The sequence below is a fragment of the Chiloscyllium punctatum genome, chromosome 15, assembly GCF_047496795.1.
Source record: "Chiloscyllium punctatum isolate Juve2018m chromosome 15, sChiPun1.3, whole genome shotgun sequence".
Taxonomy (NCBI): Eukaryota; Metazoa; Chordata; class Chondrichthyes; order Orectolobiformes; family Hemiscylliidae; genus Chiloscyllium; species Chiloscyllium punctatum.
The window spans coordinates 86,114,224-86,140,435 of record NC_092753.1 but is presented as its reverse complement, the minus strand read 5'-3'; the positions used below and the strand labels follow the sequence as shown (position 1 = coordinate 86,140,435).

Here is a 26,212-nt window from a genome sequence, read left to right as displayed (position 1 = left end):
AACCACTGAGGTAGCGTGCCACCCCCAGAGGGTTTAACTGTGCAAATGGATTGCAATGGACTACAAAGGCAGCTTACCACCAAGTTCTCTACTGCAATTAGAGATGTGCAAAAGAGAATTGGCCAACACTGTAGATGTATGCAAGGACTGTAGCAGCTCAAGTAAGCAGATCGCTATCAATTTCCTTAGGGCAATTAGGAATGGGGAATAAATAATGGTCTCAAGATCTTCTCTGCTTCAAAACATTGACATCCTTTTTGTGGTGACTAGAACTGGCCTTACTGTTGCAATTCGCAGTCTTGCTCACATTTTCCACTTGTTTATTCCTTTAAACAACAGCTCTTCCACATTCTGACATGCACACATCTTTTGTTTCTTCATTTGTTCCACCACCAATTCCTCAGCTCTTACACCATTGACTCTTTTGAGATTTAACCTCTCCCATAATCCTGTCACAGACTTTCCCCTCACAGTCACTTCCCACCCTCCCCTCTCAGACTTGCCAAAGCTGGTGAGACATATTCTGGAAGAAGTCACTGGAAGTGAAAATTGACAGCAAACACGTCAGGGGCCCTAGTTTGAAATGTTGGGGACCAATAACAAGTAAGGCAGCAACTTCAGAAAGTTGGTAATTTGACCACAGTGAAGTTATTTAATTCAAACTTCTTCAAATTACTGTAAGCAAAGAGACAAAGCGTACTAACACCTAATATTTTCCCCTTTCTCCTGCAAGATTAAAAACCTACTGGAGTCAGCATTTCCTTTACTTTAAAAAGAAACCCCTCCATTTGCAGTCAGGTTACAAGTGCCCAGACTGTAGCCTGAAGTCACTGGAAAAATAGAAACAACTTGGGGGGGGAAAGAACAACTGTTTTGCCATTTTAGCAAAGGAAGATCCAACCCAAAGCTCTCTTGTTTGAAAATTAAGTCTGACTTTTGTTTGCAATCACAGCATTAGCTGTTGAATTGAAGTGGAAATCGGATTATCCTACCCTCACCCAATGTCACATCCAGGTGCTTTGAGTTTGCACAGTCATCAACAACAGTTCCAAAATATCTCCCCGTCTCAAGAAGTTACTGCTGGAGCCTCTGTACCACCCCCTCCCCACTCCCCACTCCCCCTCAACCTCCTCCCCACACCACCCTAACCCACCAAAAGCTTTGGGCTCTTCTGGGTAATTCAGGATCCCTGACCTGTAAGCTCCTGGCTGCAGCTGTTCCCTGGATCATTGGGAAGTCCTGGACTGCAACTGCTGTAAACAAGCAGAGCCACCGGCTCCAATGTTGCTCTTCCCCCAACGTGATGTGCCCTTGTCTCATCAGAGTATAAGTATCTGAAAGTCTTCATTGTTTACGTGCAGAGTCAGCTGCCTGCATTAGGCCATAAGACACAGAAGCAGAAATAGGCCATTCAGCCCGTCAGCCAATCAGATCATGGCTGAGCTGTTCATCTCAACTCCATTGTCCTACCTTTTCTTCATAACTCTTGACCATCTTACTGATTGAAAACCTGTCCAACTCAGCCTTGAATATACTTAATTACATAGTCCAGTCTGTGTGCCTGCTCTCTTGACAACCGAAATAGCATTCACCATATCCCACAATGGTTTCTTTGGCCACTGGAAGATTGACACCATTTCACCATAATTCCATGTGGTTTAGCAATCCTATTCCTGCTACCTTTCAATATTCCCACTTTCTCCAGTCCTGAGGAAATGTAATATTGACCTAGCACCCATTTCTCTTCCCAGTGATACTGCCTGACTTCTGAGAGTTCCAGCAGTTTTTGTTTTTATTTCAGATTTCCAGCATCCGTAGTATTGCACTTATTACATGAAGGTAAGTTCATGATTTCTTTCTTTTTGGTTTCATTGCCATTTGGACCAGTTTATGCTTGTTTCCAGTGCTCAGTTGGTGCTACACATGTTTCCAAGACTTCAAAGTAACAGGGTTCACCGATGACTGTCTCTTGAAAATATTCTTTGATGACTTGATTGAGAAACTGGAGCCAGAGATGTATCGATACACATACCGCAGGATACCGAGGAGAAGAATTACCAGCAGTATTGTCCCCACCGTTATGAGAATCACTGTCAGAATGCTTGGCTCTGGTACAAAATACAGAAAACATTTTATATGTAGACATGTGGTCACATGACAGGGATACCTCACACTCAGTCCTGAACACATAACCTGTCAAGGGAGCCTGTTTATCCTATATTTCCCAATTCCATGAGCCACATGGCCCTATCTTCTCCATGGCCTTATCTTTCTGCTTTCAAGTATTTGTCCACTTACCTCTGAAGAACTGTTAGGTTCTGCCACCCTTATAGATTCTCGTAAGTCATTTGAACTCCCGGTAAACTTATGGGTTAACAAGAATCTTCTTCTAGCCTTTAATAGTTTTGACAATAGTCTTCAGTATGTGGCGTTTTGTGACTCAAGCATGCACCGACACAGGGTGACTCTTTGTGAGTTCTCTCCAGCAGATCTTATTCTCACATTTCTTACAATCATTCTGCACTTGTAACCTCAATTCTAAGTCTGTTAAAAGTTGCTAACAATATTCTCTTAAATCTACTTCTGAATCGGTCTCTCAAGTATCAAATCTAATGCTGATCTTGCTTTTTGTGCACCTTCTTTGTAGCTGTAACTTAGTATTGTTTGCTCTGTTCAGTCACCCTATTATCTTTGTTTAGTATGATCTGCCCGTACTGCACGTAAAGCAAAACACGTTGCTGTATTTAGGTACAATAATAAATCAAATTAAATCTAATCAAATCAGTCTGGAGGTACTAACCACTGGAAATGTTCTTTCCCCTACTGACTCTTTAAAGATGCCCCTCACAATTTTGGTTCCTTATTTATTTTCCTCAATCTCTGAATGACATGACATTTTGAGGCCAGCTAAATGAGGTTTTCTTATAGATATCTTTAATTAACCTGTTCAGAAATATCTCTTGAGCTGTTGGGACCTGAATGTGGGACTTCTAGCTCAGAGGTATGGACACTACCACTGCAACACAAGAGTCCCAAAACATCACCCCAGTATGGAGCCTGACACCATGATACTGGGATTAAGAAGTTGGTCTTGTATACTGGGTTGATTTATATCATCACAACGACTGACAATAAACTGTAAGGCAATTTGATGCACACTGAGGTTATTAAAGGTGCTGTGTAAATCCAAGTCTTTCCCATCTTATTCATCTCCCTCTGACTTAATTCAATATGGCATCACTATTAAGGCAAGGGGTATGTGGTTTTGAATTACAATGCAGGAATAAATAAGAAATAAACAAAATAAATTATTTTCCCTGTTTCAATTTTTTTCTCACTGTTCCTGGTTGTTGCCAGGGTACAGATCTATAGAAGTGCTTTTAACATTTCAGACTGTGTAATGTGTTAATCGTTAATGCCTTAAGGTTAATCCTGATGTGGTCTTCAATGGATAACCACACATCTGCACTGCCCAGTGATGAGAAGCAGAGGGAACAATGAATGGCGTTTCTTCTCCAAACATGTCATTCAAAGGCCAAGTGCATCATTCTATAAACTGTAAGGGGGTTGGGTAAGTTTATGCAACTCAGCAAAGACTGGGGTTTATGGTTTTGTGACCACATACCTCTTTGAATGGCATATTTATACACTCAACAAGCCTGGAACCTCTGATCTAATTAGTCAATTTAATAAACTATGACTAGAGCAGAGGCCTTACCTTTTTTATCTTTCTTCATGTTTTTCAAGATGGTGATTGGCCCAATCTCAATGGAGTTTTCCTTGAAAGTCTCTGAAATTCCTCTATTTCTCTTTCCCGGCTGTTAAAATGAAAGAATATCCTGTGATCCAAAGTAATAGGCTTCCATTTTAGATTGATCACTTGTGTGGGCTACATTGGAATCAGTGAATTGTTTCATTACGTATTAACATTTGAACAGAAAATTCTGGAAATGGTAAGTCAATCTGTATCGGAAGGGGCTTGATGCTGAAAGGATGTTTACCCTTGCAGGAGAGAAAGGAACTAGGAAACAGAGTTTCTAAATAACCTGGTTCCCATTAGGACAATCAGCAGGAGTTGGCAATTCAAATCTTCGAATCTGCTCCGCCATTTAATACAATCATGGCTGATGTCATCTCACCGTCAACTCGACTTCCTTGCCTGCTCTCCCTAACACTCTAACCCATCACTCGTTAAAAAGCTATATCATACTTAAGCTTCCTCAATGTCCCAGCATCTGACACATTCTGTGGTAATGAATTCCACAGATGCATGACCGTTTGAGAGAACTAATTCATCCTTCTATTCAGAAGAAGGGTGACTGGAACTGAAACATTAACTCTGATTTCTCTCCACAAATGCTGCTAGACCTGCTGAGATTTCAGCAATTTCAGTCTTAATTTCTCCTCATCTCCATTTTAAATCTGGTACCCCTTATCCTAAGCCTATATCCTACAACTATAGGGTTGGCATGGTAGCTCAGTGGATAGCACTGCTGCCTCACAGTTCTAGGGACCTGGGTTTGATCCCAGCTTTGGGTGACTGTCTGTGTGAAATTTGCACATTCTCCTTATGTCTGTGCGGGTGTGCTCTGGTTTCCTTCCACAGTCCAAAGATGTATGGGTTGGGTCAATTAGCTATGTTAAATTGCCCGTAGGGATGTGTAGGTCAGGGCCAAATATAGGATAGGGGAATGGGTCTGGGTGGGTTACTCTTCAGAGGTAAGTGTGGACTTGTTGGGTCAAAGGGCCTGTTTCCACACTGCAGGGATTCTGATTCTGGATTGCCTCACATAAGGAAACATCCCTTCTACATTTAGTTTTCCAATTCCCTTTAGCATCTTTTTTACCTCCGCTAGATCTTCTCTCACTCTTCTAGACGCCAGACTGTATGAGTCTACATCACTCAAACTCTCTTCATAAGACAGGCTTCTCATCTCTGGAATCAATTTAGTGTACCTCTTCTGAATTCCTCCAATGTAACTACATCCCTCCTCAAATCAGGGGCCAAAGATTGCATGTAATTCTCCAGGTACAGCCTCACTAATGTCTTGTACAGCTGTAGCAATGCATATTTACTTTTATACTCCAGTCCTTTAGCAATAAATCTCAAAATTCTAATTGCCTTCCTTTTTCACCTGCTGTACTTGCATACTAGTTTTCTGTAACAAAAACAAAAATAGAAATTGATGGAAAAACTCAGCCGGTCTGACAACAGCTGTGGAGAGAAAGCAAAGTTAACTTTTCAGGTCTAGTGACCTTTTCTCACAATTATATTCGGATCTGCTGAGCTTTATCTATTTCTGCTCTTTTTTTTTGTTGATTTCCAGCAGCCACAGTTCTTTGGGTTTTTCTTTTCACTAGTTTTCTGTGACTCCTGCGTGAGAAAATCCAGATCCCTCTTCACTGAAGTACTCTGAAGATTCTCTCCACTTCGATAATAAGCTGCCTTTCAATACTCCCTAAAAAAACATGAATACCCTCACACTATCACAGGCAGAAATTGCTTGGAAAACTCAGTAGATCTGGCAGCATATACAGAGAGAAAGCAGAGTTAACATTTCGCGTACAGTGCCCTTTCTCAGAAGAAACTTGTATATTTCAAAAAAGTCACCTTTCGTTCTTATATTCAAGATTAGAGTGATGCTGGAAAAGCACAATGGGTCAGGCAGCATCTGAGGAGCAGGAAAATTGATGTTTCGAGCAAAAGTTTCCTGATGAAGGGCTTTTGCCCGAAACTTCAGTTTGCCTGCTCCTCGGATGCTGTCTGATCTGCTGTGCTTTTCCAGCACCACTCTAATCTTGACTCTAAATTCCAGCATCTGCAGTACCCACTTCTGACTTTCATTCTTCGGTATTTCAATGAGTACAATCAATGAAGGGACATAGAGTCATAGAGATGTACAGCATGGAAACAGACCCTTCGATCCAACCCGTCCATGCCGACCAGATATCCCAACCCAATCTAGTCCCACCTGCCATCGCCCCTAGCCCATATCTGTCCAAAATCTTCCTATTCATATACCCATCCAAATGCCTCTTAAATGTTGCAATTGTACCAGCCTCTACCACTTCCTCTGGCAGCTCATTCCATGCACGTACCACCCTCTGCGTGAAAAGGTTGACCCTTAGGTCTCTTTTATATCTTTCCCCTCTCACCTTAAACCTATGCCCTCTAGTTCTGGACTCCCCGACCCCAGGGAAAAGACTTTGTCTATTTATCCTATCCATGTCCCTCATAATTTTGTACACCTCTATAAGGTCACCCCTCAGCCTCTGACCCTCCAGGGAAAACAGCCCCAACCTGTTCAGCTTCTCCCTGTAGCTCAGATCCTCCAACCCTGGCAACATCCTTGTAAATCCTTTCTGAACCCTTTCAAGTTTCACAACATCTTTCCGATAGGAAGGAGACCAGAATTGCAAGCAATATTCCAACAGTGGCTGAACCAATGTCCTGTACATGACCTGCAACATGACCTCCCAACTCCTGTACTCAATACACTGACCAATAAAGGAAAGCAAACCAAACACCTTCTTCACTATCCTATCTGCTTGCGACTCCACTTTCAAGGATCTATGAACCTGCACTCCAAGGTCTCTGTTCAGCAACAGTCCCTAGGATCTTACTATTAAGTGCTTAAGTCCTGCTAAGATTTGCTTTCCCAAAATGCAGCACCTCACATTTATCTGAATTAAACTCCATCTGCCACTTCTCAAGCCCATTGGCCCATCTGGTCAAGATCCTGTTGTAATCTGAGGTAACCCTCTTCACTGTCCACTACATCTCCAATTTTAGTGTCATCTGCAAACTTACTAACTGTACCTCTTATGCTCACATCCAAATCATTTATGTAAATGACAAAAGGTAGAGGGCCCAGCACCGATCCTTGTGGCACTCCATTGGTCACAGGCCTCCAGTCTGAAAAACAACCCTCCACCACCACCCTCTGTCTTCTACCTTTGAGCCAGTTCTTTATTCAAATGGCTAGTTCTCCCAGTATTCTTGCTAATCAGTCTCCCATGGGGAACCTTGTTGAACGCTTTACTGAAGTCCATATAGATCAACTCTGCTGTTCTGCCCTCATCAATCTTCTTTGTTACTTCTTCAAAAAACTCAATCAAGTTTCTGAGACATGATTTCCCACGCACAAAGCCATGTTGACTATCCCTAATCAGTCCTTGCCTTTCCAAATACATGTACATCCTGTCCCTCAGGATTCCCTCCAACAACTTGCCCACCACCGATGTCAGGCTCACCGGTCTATAGTTCCCTGGCTTGTCTTTACCGCCCTTCTGAAACTGTGGCACCACGTTAGCCAACCTCCAGTGGCACCTCACCTGTGACTATCGATGATACAAATATCTCAGCAAGAGGCCCAGCAATCACTTCTCTAGCTTCCCACAGAGTTCTCGGGTACACCTGATCAGGTCCTGGGGATTTATCCACCTTTAACCGTTTCAAGACATCCAGCACTTCCTCCTCAGTAATCTGGACATTTTGCAAGATGTCAACATCTATTTCCCTACAGTTTATGTCTTCCACATCCTTTTCCACAGTAAATACTGATGCAAAATATTCATTTAGTATCTCCCCCATTTTCTGTGGCTCCACACAACGGCCACCTTGCTGATCTTTGAGGGGCTATATTCTCTCCCTAGTTACCCTTTTGTCCTTAATATATTTGTAAAACCCCTTTAGATTCTCCTTAATTCTATTTGCCAAAGCTATCTCATGTCCCCGTTTTGCCCTCCTGATTTCCCTCTTAGGTATACTCCTACTTTCTTTATACTCTTCTAAGGATTCACTTGATCTATCCTGTCTATACCTGGCATATGCTTCCTTCTTTTTCTTAACCAAACCCTCAATTTCTTTAGTCAAGCAGCATTCCCTATACCTACCAGCCTTCTCTTTCACCCTGACAGGAATGTACTTTCTCTGGATTCTTGTTATCTCATTTCTGAAGGCTTCCCATTTTCCAGCCGTCCCTTTACCTGCGAACATCTGCCTCCAATCAGCTTTTGAAAGTTCTTGCCTAATACCATCAAAATTGGCCTTTCTCCAATTTAGAACTTCAACTTTTAAATCTGGTCTATCCTTTTCCATCCCTATTTTAAAACTAATAGAATTATGGTCACTGGCCCCAAAGTCCTCCCCCACTGACACCTCAGTCACCTGCCCTGCCTTATTTCCCAAGAGTAGGTCAAGTTTTGCACCTTCTCTAGGAGATACATCCACATACTGAATCAGAAAATTGTCTTGTACGCACTTAAGAAATTCCTTTCCATCTAAACCTTTAACACTATGGCAGTCCCAGTCGATGTTTGGAAAGTTAAAATCCCCAACCATAACTACCCTATTATTCTTACAGATAGCTGAGATCTCCTTACAAGTTTGTTTCTCAATTACTCTCTGACTGTTGGGGGGGGGTCTATAATACAATCCCAATAAGGTGATCATCCCTTTCTTATTTCTCAGTTGCACCTAAATAACTTCCCTGGATGTATTTCCAGGAATATCCTCCCTTAGCACAGCTGCAATGCTATCCCTTATCAAAAATGCCACTCCCCTCCTCTTTTGCCTCCCTTTCTATCTTTCCTGTAGCATTTGTATCCTGGAACATTCAGCTGCCAGTCCTGCCCATCCCTGAGCCATGTTTCCGTAATTGCTATGATATCCCAGTCCCATGTTCCTAACCATGCCCTGAGTTCATCTGCCTTCCCTGTTAGGCCCCTTGCATTGAAATAAATGCAGTTTAATTTATTAGTCCTACCTTGTCCCTGCCTGCCCTGACTGTTTGACTCACATCTGTTCTCAGCTGTACCCGTCTCAGATCGAACTCTTTCCTCACTATCTCCCTGGGCCCCACCCACCCCCCACCTGACTAGTTTAAATCCTCCCACGCAGTTCTAGCAAATTTCCCTGCCAGCATATTAGTCCCCTTCCAATTTAGGTGCAATCCGTCTTTGTTGTACAGGTCACTTCTACCCCAAAAGAGATTCCAATGATCCAAAAATGTGAATCCTTCTCCCATACACTAGCTCCTCAGCCATGCATTCATCTGCTCTATCCTCCTATTCCTGCCCTCACTAGCTCATAGTGCTGGGAGTAATCAAGATATTATTACCCTTGAGGACCTCCTTTTTAAATTTCTACCTAACTCTCTGTAATCTCCCTTCAGAGTCTCAACCTTTACCTTTCCAATGTCATTGGTTCCAACGTGGACAATGACCTCCTGCTGGCCCCTCTCCCCCGTGAGAACATTCTGCACCCTCTCTGAGACATCCTTGATCCTGGCACCAGGGAAATAACACACCATTCTGCTTTTTCTCTGCTGGCCACAGAAACGTCTGTCTGTACCTCTGACTACAGAATCCCCTGACAAAATTGATCTCTTGGAAGCCGACGTACCCCTCGTTGCATTAGAGCCAGTCTCAATACCAGAAACTTGGCTGTTTGTGCTACGTTCCCCTGAGAATCCATCACCCCTACATTTTCTGAAACAGCATACCTGTTTGAAATGGGTATATCCACAAAAGACTCCTGCTCTAGCTGTCTACCTCTCTTACCCTTCTTGGAATTAACCCATCCATGTGACTGTATCTGAGACTTTCCCCCCTTCCTATAACTGCCATCCATCACATATTGTTGCTGTTGCAAATTCCTCATCGCTTCTATCTGTCTCTCCAACCGATCCACTCGATCTGATAAGATTCGCATCCAACAGCATTTATGGCAGATATAATCCGCAGTAACCCTTAAACTCTCTTTAAACTCCCACATCTGACAAGAAGTACGTATCACTGCAAAGGCCATTTTTGCTCTTTCACAATCTACAGACCCAGAAAATAACACCGTCCCAGGTTAAATTAATAGCTATGGCTTATATTTTAAGTTTAATCAAGAGACTTAGCTCGAAAAACATATAGAGGTAAAAACAATAACTGCAGATGCTGAAAACCAAATACTGGATTAGTGGTGCTGGAAGAGCACAGCAGTTCAGGCAGCATCCAAGGAGCAGTGAAATCGACGTTTCGGGCAAAAGCCCTTCATCAGGAATAAAGGCAGTGAGCCTGAAGCGTGGAGAGATAAGCTAGAGGAGCGAAAAACATATAATCAAGAACCTTTCTCTTGGACAGACTTAGAATGAACAGTAGTACTGACATTTTGAGTGTCCTGCTAAAGTAGGACTTCCTCAGAAATGTAATAGTCCTTTTAACAAACAAAATAAAACATGAAGCATGTAAACAGACACTTGATGTGGCTCTGAGTCCCACAGAGCAACCAAGTTCATGTTTAACCCTGAGTCTGAGTTCACACAGTGATACAATTTACCTCAGCATCCCAACACCAGGAAGTGAAACAGAAAAAAAAACATGAACTTACAGATTGGATCTGGATGAGGGAAGCGTCAAATATAAGAACAATGCTCCCAAAATCAAAATAGATTAATTGAAGTAGAACCCAACTTGATGCAGGAAGGCAAAATGGATTATAGCAAATTGACAACCCAACTTATAACCCGATGTTCATATCTGTTAAAATCTACAGATCAAAACAGAGTGCCCTTGCCAGCTGTCAATGGGAAAGTGCTGTCAGTATTTCCAGAATTAGACTTTCACAATGGTCACTCTCACTTGAGCAAGAGGAGAAAGACAGAAAAAAAAATTTGGAGATAGAAATGGATTAAGGCTGTCCTTTATGCCTACTTTTCTGGTTTGAGGCTCTGACAGTGGTTTAACCTGTTAACCGGTCAAGAGTTTTGGCAAGTATTAATAAGCAGAGGAAATGATAGAATGATGTATTCAGAAAGGGAAGGCCATTTGGCCCCTTGTCTCTGTCATAAACACTAACTGGAACACAATTCTAACGTTACGTATGGAAACAAGTCATTCACTGAATAGTGACAAACAATGTGCTTTTCACTCACGTGATTGGTGCAGGCACATTGGTTCTCAGCACAGATTTGCAATTCACATTTCAGATATGTGGAGTTCTTTGCAACAGATGTGTCTACAGAGAGCAACACCAGTGAGGCATTTCCATTCCGATAAATTGAGACCCCTTTCGATTTTGAACACCTAACAAGAGAAAAGAAGACAGACCGAATATCTATTGATTAAAACCTTCCACATCTTTCAGTCTAAAACATTTTCATCCCTCCTTCCTGAAGGATCTGATTAGAGCCCCAAGGCTAATGAGAACCAAGGAATCCATGACCAAGTCTTCAACTATGTGCCCAAACATGGCCAGTGAGCTATTCAATCTTGATGGGCATCACAGCCAAGTCCTGTCTTATCTTAAAGGTATCACTCTTGGTTCATGGTTGGACTTTTGCCTGAGGCAGAAAGTCATGAACTCAAGCTCATCAGGCCCCTCAGCTCATAATCCAAGCTAATAATTCAGGGCAGTACAGTGGGAGTGCTACACTATTACTGGTGCTATTGTTTGGATGATCCCTCAATCTAAATAAGAGAAATAAATTTTATATCAACAAATAAAACAGATTACTCAGTCACTATCCAATTCTGATGAAAGCTCATTGATCCAAACTATTTAATCTGTTTCTCTCTCCACAAATGCTCCTATGCTGACCACATGGCTCTACCACGTTTAATTTTTAATAATTAAATCATTGTTTGGGGGGGTCCTTTCAATTCACTAATTGGCTGTTGTGTTTGCTCCCAATTACAACAACAACCAGACTGTCTGTTTGCACATTCTCCCCACATCTGCAATGTTTTGTCCCGGGTTTCCTCCCACAATCCAAAGATGTGCAGGTTAGCTGAGTTGGCCAGGCTAAGTTGCCCGTAGTGTTCAGGGATGGTTAGGTTAGGTACATTACCAGTGGAAATGTAAAGTAATAGGGTACAGGAATGGGTCCGGTTGGTTTATTCTTCAGAGAGTCGGTGTGGACTTATTGGGGCAAATGGCCTGTTTCCACATTGTAGAGACTCTGTGATTCTATGAATTTTACCTCAAAAAGTACTCAAACTGGCTTCGTTGCACTTGGCATTCTGAAGCAATGAAAGAATCTGGAAGAATGCAAGTAATTTCATTGTTTACCCAATTATGGTTTTTCTAAAGGGAAGAGTAGGCAGAGAGCAGATGAATGCAAAAGAACTGGTGGCCCGAAATGCATCTACTTTAATGCAAGGAGTATAGTGCATAAGGTAGATGAACTTAGGGCTTGGATTGGTGCCTGGAAGTATGACGTTATTACCATCACAGAAACTTGGTTGAAGCAACTAAATGTTCCAGGATATAGATGCTTCAGACAGGACAGGAAGGGAAGTAAAAGGAGGGGGGGGGAGTAGCATTGCTGGTCAGGGATGATATCACGGCTGTGCTAAAGGAGGACACTATGAAGGTCTTGAGTAGTGAGGCATTATGGGTGGAGCTGAGAAATAAGAAGGGTGCAGTTACATTGTTGGGGTTGTATTACAGGTCTCCCAACAGTAAGCGTGATGTAGAAGAACAAATAGCTAAACAGCTTATGGAAAGATGTAGCAGCAATAGGGTGGTGGTGATGGGAGATTTTAATTTTCCCAACATTGACTGGGATATACTTAGTGTCAGAGGTCTGGATGGGGTAGAATTTGTAACAAGCGTCCAGGAGAGTTTTCTAGGGCAGTATGTCAATAATCTGACGTGAAAAGGGGCCACATTGGATCTAGTACTGGGGAACGAACCAGGACAGGTAGTAGAAGTTGTGGTGGGGGATTTCTTTGGGAACAGTGACCACAATTCTGTAAGTTTTAGAATACTCATAGATAAAGAAGAGAGTGGTCCTAAGGGAAGAGTACTAAACTGGGCCAAAATCAATTATATCAAAATTAGGTAGGAGCTTGGAAATGTGGATAGAACACAGCTATTTGAAGGGAAGTCCACATTTGAGATGTGGGAGGTTTTCAAAGATAGGTTAAAGATAGTGCAGCATAGGCATGTCCTGTTGAAGGCAAAGGATAAGAAAGGCAAGATTTGTGAACCGTGGATGACAGGAGAAATTGTACAACTAGCCAAGAGGAAAAGGGAAGCGTACATAAGGTGTAGGCAGCTAAGAACAGAACGGGCCCTGGAGGAATATCGGAAAAGCAGGACAAGTCTTAAAGAAGGAATCAAGTGGGCTGAAAGGGGTCATGAAATAGCTCCAGCAAGCAGAATTAAGGAGAATCCCAAAGCATCTTATTCTTATATAAGAATCAAGCGGGTAACTAGAGAAAGGATTGGTCCACTAAAGGATAATGAAGGAAGGCTGTGTGTTGAACCTGAGAGAATGGGTGAGATTCTGAATGATTACTTTGCATCAGTGTTCACTGAGAAGAGGAACATGATGAATGTTGAGATTAGAGATAGAAGTTTGATTAGTCTGAATCACATTGACATAAGGAGGGAAGATGTGTTCGGTAGGCTAGAGGGTATTAAGGTGGACAAATCCCCAGGACCCATTGGGCTCTATCCCAGGTTGCTGAGAGGCGAGAGAGGAAATAGCTGGGGCCCTGACAGATATCTTTGTAGCATCCTTAAATACAGGTGAGGTGCTGGAGGACTGGAAGATTGCTCATGTTGTCCCCCTGTACAAGAAGGGTAGTAGGGATATTCCAGGTAACTACAGACTAGTGAGCCTGACGTTGGTGGTGGGAAAGTTGCTGGAGAAGTTACTGAGAGATAGGATCTATTTATACTTAGAAAAGAATGAGCTTATCAGTCTTAGGCAACTTGGTTTTGTGGGGGGGAGATCATGCCTTACCAATTTAATAGAGTTCTTCGAGGAAGTGACCAAGTTGATAGATGAAGGAAGGACTGTTGATGTCATATCCATGGACTGTAGTAAGGCGTTTGATAAGGTTCCCCATGGTAGACTAATGGAGAAAATGAAGTCACATGATGTGCAGGGTGTTCTAGCTAGGTGGATAAAGAACTGGTTGAGCAACAGGAGACAGAGAGTAGTAGTTAAAGGGAGTTTCTCGAAATGGAGAAAGGTGACCAGTGTTGTTCCACAGGGGTCAGTGTTGGGGCCACTGTTGTTTGTAATATACATAAATGATCTGGAAGAGAGCACTGTTGGTATGATCAACAAGTTTGCAGATGACACAAAGATTGGTGGAGTAGCAGAGAGCATAAGGGACTGTCAAAGAATACAGGAGGATGTAGATAGACAGGAGAGTTGGGCGGAAAAGTGACAGATGGACTTCAATCCAGACAAATGTGAGGTGATGCATTTAGGCCAGACTAATTCTAGAGTGAATTATACAATGAACAGAAGAGCCTTGGGAAAAGTTGATGGGCAGAGAGATCTGGGAGTGCAGGTCCATTGTACCCTGAAGGTTGCTGCACAGGTGGATAGAGTGGTCAAGAAGGCATATGGTATATGTTTTCATTGGACAGGGTACTGAGTATAAAACTGGCAGGTCATGTTAAAATTGTACAAGACATTGGTTTGGCCACATTTAGAATACTGTGTACAGCTCTGGTCGCCATATTACCAAAAGGATGTGGACACTTTGGAGAGGGTGGGGAGAAGGTTTATGAGGATGTTGCCTGGTATGGAAGGTACTAGCTATGAAGAGAGGTTGAGTAGGTCAGGTTCGTTTTCATTAGAAAAAAGGAGATTGAGGGGGGACCTGATTGAGGTTTACAAAATCATGAAGTGCACAGATAGGGTGGATAGCGATAAGCTTTTTCCCAGGGTGAAGGATTCAGTAATGAGAGGTCACGGTTTCAAGGTGAGAGATGGAATGTTTAAGGGGGATATACACGGCAAGTACTTCACACAGAGGGTGGCGGGCATCTGGAACACATTGCCAGCAGAGGTGGTAGATTCACTTAAGATGCGTCTGAACAGATGAATGAGTCGGTGGGGAGCAGAGGGATACAAATGCTTAGGAATTGGGTGACAGGTTTAGACAGCTGATTTGGATCAGCTCAAGCTTGGGGGGCTGAAGGGCTTGTTACTGGACTGTACATTTTTTTTATTCTTTGTTCTATTTCAATAATAGGGCCAGTTTAGCACACCAGATGTTTTACTTAGTTTGAAGTTTCTGAAACTCTGTGTGAAGGCTTGATCCTTTGACTGCCTCAATAACTAAAAACAAAATGTGATGTGTAGCCGTACTTGGAATCAAATCTCAGCATTTAGAGGAATAGACAAATGAAATGGACAGACTGGTAGCAAGAAGGAAATGAAAAATATCAATATAGCAGCGTGTGCATCCATTGTGATTGCGAGCTGTCCTTAGTTAATGTAAGGACTATTTGTAAGAAGTATACAGCACTAAATCATGAGTAAACCATAATGTGAGGTAGCAATATTTGGCCAAAAGCTACTAAATATAATGCCATGTAAATACAGTCATAGAACATAGAATCCCTACAGTGTGAAAACAGGCCATTCAGCCCATTGAGTCCCTACTAACCTTCTGAACAGCATCCCACCCAGACCCATCCCACCACCCTATCCTTTAACCCTGCTTTTCCATGGCTAATCCACCTAGCCTCTACATCCCTGGACACTATGGGTAATTTAGCATGGTCAATCCACTTAGCCTGCATATCTTTGGATTGTGGGAGGAAAGTGGGGCACCCAGAGGAACCACATGCAAACACAGGGAAACTCCACACAGACAGTCGCCCCCGAGGTGGAATCGAACCTGGGTCCCTGGTGCTCTGAGGCAGCAGTGTTAACGTTTGCAAATTCCCCTTGAAATAAAGTTAGGCAGCCTTACCCTTATAAAGATGAAAGTGTTGAAAATAGGGATTGTGTAATAGCTTGGAATGGGATGACAATGTGGACACTGCCTCTCCACAGCCTGTTCTTGATCTGCAATGATTTTTTCCACCCTTTGATCAAAAATGTAATTCCTGTGCAGCATCCTTCCCTCATACCCATGCAAACCACCCAAATTGAAAGAATATAAAAGCTTGCTCCGACATTGTTCTTTGACTCTCAGTACCACTTTTACAATGTCGTTCGTGTCCAAAAGCTCCATGTTCGACATGAGTATTCAGTTCAGAAAACCTCTTAAGCTATCTAAATATTTTCAGAATCGAATATCACCTCCACACCCATAACAATCTTTAAGATAACTCAGAGATTTGACTAAATTCAACCCGATAAAATGAGGGATGGAAGTGTATCAAAGTTGCTCTATTCCTTACATTTTTCAGGTTTTCAGTAAAGTACGAAATGATTTAATGACATGAACTTCAGTATCTGGTATGGAGAAATGGTGTGTTGATTTGTAATTTCGATATAATTTTAATTAAATATTACATTTCCTTTAATGTCCAGTCCACCATTTCCCTATTGCTTGTGGAATTTATCTATTCTTACATTATGATTATGATATGTTTGCATTCTTTTAAACTGATTACGTAGTCCATGAAATTTTCAACTTTACTCAAATTGTTTTTAAATCATTTGTGGGATGTGGGTGTTGCCGGCTGGGCCAGCATTTATTGCCTGTCCCTAGTTGCCCTTGAGAAGGTGGTGGTGAGCTGCCTTCTTACCCTGCTACAGTCCACCTGCTGTGGGTTGACCCACATTGCCTTTAGGGAGGGAATTCCAGTGTTTTGACCCAGTGACAGTGAAGAAACAGTGAGACATTTCCAAGTCAGGTTGGTGAGTGGCTTGAAGCAGAACTTGAGGGTGATGGTGTTCCCCTATATCTGCTGCCCTTATCCTTCTTGATAGAAGTGTCTGAGGTGAATTTCTGCAGTGCATCCTGTGGATTGTACAACCTGCTGCTGCTGAGTGTCAATGCTGGAGGGAAGGAATGCTTGTGGACTAAGTGCCAATCAAGCAGGCTGGATGGTGTCAAGCTTCTTCAGTGTTATTGGAGCTGCCCTCTGATTAGATTCTCTACAGTGTGGAAACAAGCCCTTCAGCCCAACAAGTCCACACCGCCCCTCTGAAGAGAAACCCACCCAAACCCATTCCCCGACCCTATATTTACTCCTGACTAACACACCTAACACTGTGGGCAATTTAGCATGGCCAACTCATCCAGACAAGGGGAGTATTCCATGACACTCCTGACTTGTGCCTTGTGGACAGGCTTTAGGGAGTCAGGAGGTGAGTTACCTGCCACAGTATTCCTAGCTTCTGACCTGCTGTTGTAGCTACTGTGTTTGTGATTACATTTTAAATAACATTAATTCAATTTCCAGATTGCAAAGGTATCTCTTCTATCAAATGTCATTCTTACTGGGAACTGACTGTTGAGTTCAAACCTCTTTTCTTACCCATTTTCTATCAGTTTGTCCCCTTCAGGTTCATGTGTTGATGACTCAACATGGCAGCTCTTTATAAAGAGTCGAGGGTCTCTGACCAGACCTGACTCAATGCTCACAGTAACGTTCAGGCTTTCATTTTCATGAACAGTAAAGGACCTCCGTTGCTGAATCATGGTCGCATTTAAACTTTCATTTTTTCCAAAAGCAAATGACTGTTCATTATTCAAACACGCATAGTCAACCAGGAATGATCCTCTGATTCCATCTGTGCCGTCAATTATTTTGTACCTGCAAGATATTGAGGGTATAATATTGTGTATCACACTGAACTCTTCAGTAAAGCAGCAACATGCATGAATGGATCAGTCAACGTTTGGTCCTGCTAATATTACAAAACAAATGCAGGTTTACATAGTCCCACTTATGCAGTAAAATGCCTGAAGTCATTCATAGGAATAATATCAAACAAAATTTGCATTTGCAAGATATGAGGACAAATGACCAGAAGTCTCATCTGAGAGGTTTTAAGCAACATCATAAAGAAGAAGTGAGAGGCAGAGAAGGAAAGAGAATTAGGTAGTGAATTCCAGAATTTAGGACCCAGCTAACAATAATAGGAATGATTAAAATCAGAGGTGCGCAGAGATTGCAGAGGGTTGTAGGGCTGCAGGTAATGACAGAGTGTAAAGATAGACACAGCCATAAAAAAGGCTGACAACAAGGATAACAATATTTTTTTTCTTTTACTAGCAGCACAGCGGCTCAGTGGTTAGCACTGCTGCCTCACAGTGTCAGGGTTCAATTCCACCCTCAGGTGACTGGTGTGTGTCTGGAATTTGCACATTCTCCTCATGCCTATGTGGGTTTCCTCCAGCTGCTCTAGTTTCTTCCCACAGTCCAAAGGTTAGGTAGTTTGACCATGCTAAGTTGCTCATTGTGTGCAAAGATATGCAAGCTAAGTGGATTAGTCATGGGAAATGTAAGGTTACAGAGCGGTGAGTGCGTGGGGTACTCTTCGGAGGGTTGGTGTGGACGCGATGGGCAGAGTGGCACACTCTATTAAAAAATTAAAATGTAGTTGCTGAACAACTCAGAGCCAACATGTGTCAGCATCACAAGGGTGATAAATGAACTAGACATAGCCTGAATTAGGATAAGAGCAGCTGAGCTGTAGGTCTCCTTTGTTGTAGGCTCAAGAAGTCAGAGAATGAGTTGTTGGGTAATGTACAGAGTGGCATACCATATTGCACACCACGTATTATTTCTACTGCCAAAGTCTAACTGGTGTTTATAGAGCCTGATCTCTTTCAAGCATATGTTTCCTTGCTCTAATCATCCTGAAGTCAATTACAGATTGACTGTCATGTGAGTGAGGCATTTGTACAAGGTTTCATGCTTGCAAATTTAGAGTTTCATCTGAATTTTTATTTTTTCTACGTAGCTAGCAATTATTAGGCAATTCACCCCGAAATGCAAGGTTTAACATATTATTTCCATATTGATGACCACTAAAGTGTCCTTCTACAAGCAAATTTCCCCCATTATGTTGCTCTTAGCCATAGAATATCTCTACTTTTCAGGAACAAGACCAAGTGTCCCTTCAAAGCCTCAAGATTCTATTGCTGTAAGTAGGATTCTGTCAAAGTTAAATCCTCTTTGAGAAGATCTAAAATTGGAGGGTATTTTCAGTTGTCGGGAAAGATTCTCTGTAAATTGACAATTGCACATAAATCCTCAGAGTTTCATGAAGTCAGAATGAACTGATAAAAAAAATGTTGTCCCCTTTCTGTACAACCTCATAGGTACAGAGAAATATGCATGCCTGCATAAAAGAAAAATCTATAAGAGGTAAATAAGAAGATATTTATTGAGCAAACTGGGGGCATTTGTGCAAATTACAAATGTGAAATTGCAAATTGGCGTGCAACTAACTGTTTGAAAAGATGGTGGAAATAGATTCAACAGTAACCTTCAAATAAAATTTGGACAAATACTTAAAAATTAAATTTTATAACCTTGAAGCATCTTCAAAAGAAGCAGAAATTAAGCGATCAACATTTCCAAAGAGACAAATCGAATGGTCTACTTTCATGTTATATGATTGTATGAATCCAAACATAAATTGCCTATGACATTGCTCACAGTAAGAAAGTGAAAAAGCTACTTCAGGAGTGCTTTACGACCTTCGTGCAGCTATTATACCTATTGTACCAGATTTTAAGCTCACTCTTACTGAGTATTTAGATTTATTTATGGAAGATAAGTGCTGGGAATGGAGCACGGGATTTCTATGCTTTTACTCAACAAAAGGTAACAGTAGAAATGTGGTCCACTTGTAAATTTTACATATGATGATCAAGGCTATTAATTTTTGAAAGTAAAGATTCAAATGTAACTTTATAAACAAAAGATTATCTTAGAGGCAACTTCCAGATATTAGTTATCCAGTTTAATATCTGTGTGATTGATTTCTGAAAGGGAAGCATAGACATTTAAATTGATTGGCATTTAAAGAAAATTGAGATTTACTTAGCAAATAGTGGCAAAGTTTCAGGTTTTTTTTAAATAAGACAAGGAATTATTTCCATTTATTTGTTCAATCATTTATGCACCAGCAATTTCAAAGAGTTTTTTTGAAAAAGAAAAACATTTTACATAAATAAATGAGTGAGGAAATGTAAGGCAGCTTGGGGTTTGCATCTCGCACTTACATGTTTATACGGCTATTTAAATAAATGTTTTTAAACTTTAATGTAATAAAAACAAAAAACTGGAGACTGGAAATCTGAAACAAACAAAAATAAAAAGTGATGGAGAAAGGTTCAGGAGCATCTGTGGAGAGAACACAAAATTAACACTTCAAGTCTAGTGTGACCTCTCTTCAGAACCGAAGGGGCCTAGAAAAAGATGGCATTTACACTTGACAAAGGGGAGGACGAACAAGTGGAAGATTGTGACAGTGTCCATTGCAGGAGACAAAGGGAGTGCTAATGGTAGCAGAGGAGTGATAGAGATGAACGGGTGTTAATTGCAGGTGTCAATAGTCAACCATAGGTGAACTGAAGAAGGGTAATCGGACTCAAAACATTAACATAAAACATAGAACAGTACAGCACAGGAACAGGCCCTTTGGCCCATGATATTGTGCTGAACTAAACTAATCGCTTCCGCCTGCCCTTGGTCCATTCCTTGCTTATTTATATGCTTATCTAAAAGTCCCTTAAATGCTCCTTTTGTATCTGCCTCCATCACCACCCCAGACTCCTACTACTCTCTGTGTAAAAAGCTCGCCCCTCACATCTCCTTTGAACTTCCCCCCGCCCTCATCTTAAATGCATGCTCCCCAGTTTTAGAAATTTCAACTCTGAGAAAATGATTCTGACCATTAACCCTATTTATGCATCTCATAAGTTGATAGACTCCTATCAAGTCTCCTCTGGATTAGTGGTGCTGGAAGAGCACAGCAGTTCAGGCAGCATCCAAGTAGCTTCGAAATCGACGTTTCGGGCAAAAGCCGAATGCTGCCTGAACTGCTGTGCTCTTCCAGCACCACTAATCCAGAACCTGTCAGCCTTCAACGTTCCAGAGAAAACAACCTGAATTTTTCTAGTCTTTCCTTTTAGCTAACACCCTCTAATCCAGAAAGCATCCTGGTGAACCTCTCCTGCACTCTCTCCAAAGCCTCCACCCAGTTCCCTGTAACGTGATAACAAAAAATGAACACAACACTCTAAATGCGTGGCCTAATATCTTATAAAGCTGCAACATGACATCCTGACTCTTGTACTCAATGCTCCGAGCAATAAAGGCAAACATGGCATATATATTCTTTACCATTTTTCTACTTGTGTGATCATTTTCAGGGAGCTATGGACTTCAGTGCTGTTCAGACTCCTGCCATTAACTGTCCTGTTTCCTTAACATTTGATCTCACACTTACCCAGATGAAATTCCATCTACTATTTCTGCATCCACATCTGCAACTCATCTATATCCCACCCTGTATCCTTTGACAATCTTCTGCACTTGCCACAGCTCCACTGATCTTTTAGTCAACTACAAACTTACTAACCCACCCATCTACATTTTCATCCAGATCATTTAGATACATGTATCACAAACAGCAGAGATCCCAGGACGGATCCCTGTGGAACACCACTAATCATGGACCTTCAGCCTGAAAAACACTCTTCCATTACTATCCTTTGCCTTCTCTGAGCAAGCCAAAATCTGTTTACTCTTCACAACTGTTGCCAAACTTAACAAATAACAAAGAAAATTTACAGCCCAGGAACAGGCCCTTTGGCCCTCCAAGCCTGAGCCGATCCAAATCCACTGATTAAACCTGTTGCCCAATTCCTAAGCATCAGTATCCCTCTGCTCCACACCTACTCATGCATCTGTTTAAACGCACCTTAAATGAATCTACCATGCCTGCCTCTACCACCTCTGCTCGCAATGCGTTCCAGGCACCTACCACCCTCTGTGTAAAGTACTTGCCGCGTGTATCCCTTTTAAACTTTCTTCCTCTCATGTTGAAAGCATGACCTCTTGTTATTGAATCCTCCACCCTGGGAAAAAGCTAATCTCTATCCACCCTGTCTATACCCTTCATGATTTTCTGGACCTCAATCAGGTCCCCCCCCCCTCAATCTCCTTTTTTCCAATGAAAATAAACCTAACCTACTCAACCTCTCTTCACAACTAGCACCTTCTATACCAGGCAACATCCTCGTAAACCTTCTCTGCACCCTCTCTGAAACGTCCACATCCTTTTGGTAATGTGGCGACCAGAACTGTACACAGTATTCTAAATGTGGCTGAACCAATGTCATGTACAATTTTAACATGACCTGCCAGCTTTTATACTCAATACCCCGTCCGATGAGGGCAAGCATACCATATGCCTTCTTGACCACTCCATCCACCTGTGCAGTAATCTTCAGGGTACAATGGACCTGAACTCCCAGATCTCTCTGTTCATCAACTTTTCCCAAGATTCTTCCGTTTACTATATAATTTGCTCCAGAATTAGACTTCACAAAATGCCACTTCTCCACCCAACTCTCCAGTCTATCTATATCCTCCTGTATTCTTTAACAGTCTCTCATGCTTTCTGCTACATCACCAATCTTCGTGTCATCTGCAAACTTGCTGATCATACCCTCTTCCAGATCATTTATGTATATTACAAACAACAGTGGCCCCAGCACTGACCCCTGTGGAACACCACTGGTCACCTTCCTCCATTTTGAGAAACTCCCTTCAACTACTACTCTCTGTATCCTGTTGTTCAACCAGTTCTTTATCCACCTAGCTAGAACACCCTGCACACCATGTGACTTCACTTATTCTATTAGTTTACCATGGGGAACCTCATCAAATGCCTTAGTAAAGTCTATATATATGACTTCAACATCTTCATCTATCAACTTGGTCATTTCCTCAAAGAACTCTATTAAATTGGTAAGGCACAATATCCCCTGCACAAACCCATGTTACCTAGCACTGATAAGCCCATTCTTTTCCAAATATAAATAGATTTATCCCTCAACACCTTCTCCAGCAACTTTCCCACCATCGACATCAGGCTCATTGGTCTGTAGTTACCCAGAATGTCCCTACTACCCTTCTTGTACAGGGGGACAACATGAGCAACCCTCCAGTCCTCCGGCACCTTACCTGTATTTAAGGATGCTACAAAGATATCTGTCAGGACCCCAGCTATTTCCTCTCTCACCTCCCTCAGCAACCTGGGATAAATCCCATCCGGTCCTGGGGATTTGTTACCTTAATAACCTCTAGCCTACCGAAAACATCTTCCCTACTATTATCAACGTGATCCAGACTAATCAAACTTCTATCCCTAATCTCAACATTCATCATGCCTCTCTCCTCAGTGAACACTGATGCAAAGTAATCATTCAGAATCTCACTCATTCTCTCAGGTTCGACACACAGCCTTTCTTCCTTATCCTTTAGTGGACCATCCTTTCTCTAGTTACCAGCTTGCTTCTTATATAAGAATAAAAGGCTTTGGGATTCTCCTTAATTCTGCTTGCTAAAGCTATTTCATGACCCTTTTTAGCCCACTTGATTCCTCATTTAAGACTGTTCCTCCTCTCCCGATATTCTTCAAGGGCCCGTTCTGTTCTTAGCTGCCTGGACCTTAGGTACGCTTCCCTTTTCCTCTTGGCTAGTCATATGATTCCTCCTGTTATCCATGGTTCACGAATCTTGCCTTTCCTATCCTTTACCTTCAATGGGACATGCCTATCCTGCACGATCTTTAATCTATCTTTGAAAGCCTCCCACATATCAAATGCGGGCTTCCCTTCAAATAGCTGTGTCCAATCCACATTTCCAAGCTCCTGCCTAATTTTGATATAATTGATTTTGGCCCAGTTTAGTACTCTTTCCTTCAGACCACTCTCTGAGTTGCTGAGTTTTTTTCAGCAATTTCTATTTTTGACTTTAATTTGCAAAATACCTCCACACACAGATGTTGCTATATAACTGGCCAACAAGTAAATGTGAGGGGCCTGGACAATGCTACCACCACCAATACACCTCCCCCCCCCCACCACCACCACCAACCCTTGCAAAAATCTGGAGAGTATTGAGGAACTCTCCATACAGACGATGCAGAGTGCATACTTGCTCCTTCTTTTCGAATGAACTCCAGGTTAATTATTGCCTTTTTTAATTGATTTTACTGTAGCTTCAAGGGTTGCACTTACAACGTCTGATCTTCTGGGGAAACTGAGAATTGACAGACTGTGATGTTGGGTCCTTCCAAATACAGATGCAAAGTGTCTTCATTTTCCCAATCCAGCCACAAATCTTTGATGACATTGGCGGTGCCCTGCAACATAGTGACATGAAGGAAGAAGTATTGACTTTCATTTTATTCCTGTTAATTGAAAAATATATCGCCTTGCAGCAGTATGTTTCAGCATTTGCGATTCACTGAGAATTGAAAAAGGAGGAATGTTTGTTGGGGGCACTGCATAAAGAGTTGCATTTCTGTTGCATCTTTCATGGGCTCAGAATATCCCCAAGCACCTAAAATACAATTAAATATTTTGATGTTTAGTGACTGGTGTCGCATAAAAAACCCAATTCATGCACATCACACAAGATGTTTTCTTATAATGACTCAAATCTCTTCACTCTTAGCAAGTGTGCTAGAGAAACTCAACAGGTCTGGCAGCATCTATTGAGAGTGTAACAGAGTTGGTGTTTTGAGCCCATCATGACTCTTCCCCAGGATTGAAATTCTGTTCCTGAATCTCTCCAGCATTCTCTGCATTTGTTTCAGATTTCCAATGTCCACTGTGTTTTTTGCCTCTCTTCTTTATTTTTAATTTTGATGGAGGATGAACACTAGCACAAGACCCTTCCTCTACTTCAACATGGTGTTCCGTCCACATTATGAGCAAACAGAATCACAGGTTAATGTCATGTGCCTGGTACCTCTGATAGTGCAGCATCATTTCAGAATAATACTGGGAGGACCCACTTAAATTATTGTCGATGTCTTTGCTGTAGAACATAGACCCACAGCCTATGGCATCAATTTTTGATCCTGGGTCAAGTGCTCATAGGCCAGAGCACTTTCTATATTCACCTGTTGCCAAATGAAGCTTTTTATTTCACATTGCTCTTGCTTTTGCTTTCCTTCCTCCTTCCTTTCACATTTATATTTTTTTTCATTTCCCCTTCATCCAATTCATGTCTTTTCATTATTTCTTTTCATAGAATCATAGAGTCATGGAGATGTACAGCACTGAAACAGACCCTTCGGGCCAACTCGTCCATGCCAACCAGATATCCTAATCTAATCTAGTCCCATTTGCCAGCACTTGGCCCATATCCCTCTAAACCTTTCTTATCCTTATACCCATCCAGATGCCTTTTAAATGGTGTAAGTGTACCAGCCTCCACCACTTCCTCTGGCAGTTCATTCCATACACGTACCAGCCTTTGCCTGAAAAAGTTGCCCCTTAGGTCCCTTTTAAATCTTTTCCCTTTCATCCTGAACCTATGGCCTTCAGTTCTGGACTCCCCCATCCTCAGCAAAGTACTTGTCTACTTACCCTGTCCATGTCACTCATGGTTTTATAAACCTCTATCAGGTCACCCCTCAGACTTCGACGCTCCAGGGAAAACAGTCCCAGCCAGTTTAGCCTCTCCCAATAGCTGAAACCCTCCAACCCTGGCAACATCCTTGTTAGTCTTTTCTGAATCCTTTCAAGTTTCACAACATCCTTCCGATAGGAAGGAGACCAGAATTGCACACAGTATTCCAAAAGTGGCCTAACCAATGTCCTGTACAGCCACAACATGACCTCCCAACTCCTGTACTCAGTGCTCTGACTCCAGTTCAAGTTTTCTCTTTCCCATTTGTAATTGAATTTTAGCTAATTTTAGCTGTGATGTGTTCAGGTTTCTTTTAATTGTAAACACAGGGTATTCATGTCATCCTTGCAAGATCCTGCTTTCAGTTCTACCTTCCGTTTATTAGCTAACTCTCTCATTTTTGCTTCAAAGATATAAAATACATATTTTACACCTAGAAAAGTCTTAGCAACAGTTGCAAATATTGAACATAGAACAATGCAGCACTATACAGGCCCTTCGGCCCTCAATGTTGTGCCGGCCTTTTATCCTACTCTAAGATCAGACTAACTTACATACCCTTCATTATACTGTCATCCATGTGCCTATCCAAGACTCACTTAAATGTCCCTAATGCATCTGACTCTACTACCACTGCTGGCAGTGCATTCCACCCACCCACCACTCTCTGTGTAAAGAACCTATTTCTGACATCTCCCCTTAACCTTCCTCCAATCACCTTAAAATTATGCCCCCTCATGATAGCCATCTCTGCCCTGGGACAAAGTCTCTGGCTATCCACTCAGTTTAGAAGACTGAGAGGGGATCTGATTGAAGCGTATAGGATTATGAAAGGATTGG

General features: G+C 42.0%; 1 protein-coding gene across 1 annotated transcript in view; it reads right to left on the bottom strand.

Annotated features, from left to right (window-relative positions):
- Nucleotides 1-1,172: 1,172 nt before the first annotated feature.
- The window catches only part of LOC140485870 (uncharacterized), a 73,664-nt gene continuing 48,624 nt past the window's right edge, over nt 1,173-26,212 (bottom strand). Inside the window, exons 13-17 of the mRNA XM_072584322.1 lie at nt 23,971-24,095; nt 17,240-17,518; nt 10,926-11,076; nt 3,719-3,818; nt 1,173-2,108 (exon numbers count right to left, since the gene is read on the bottom strand). Of these exons, the coding sequence (XP_072440423.1) occupies nt 1,918-2,108; nt 3,719-3,818; nt 10,926-11,076; nt 17,240-17,518; nt 23,971-24,095 (846 nt within the window). The 3' untranslated portion in view covers nt 1,173-1,917. The remainder of the gene's footprint in view (nt 2,109-3,718; nt 3,819-10,925; nt 11,077-17,239; nt 17,519-23,970; nt 24,096-26,212) is intronic.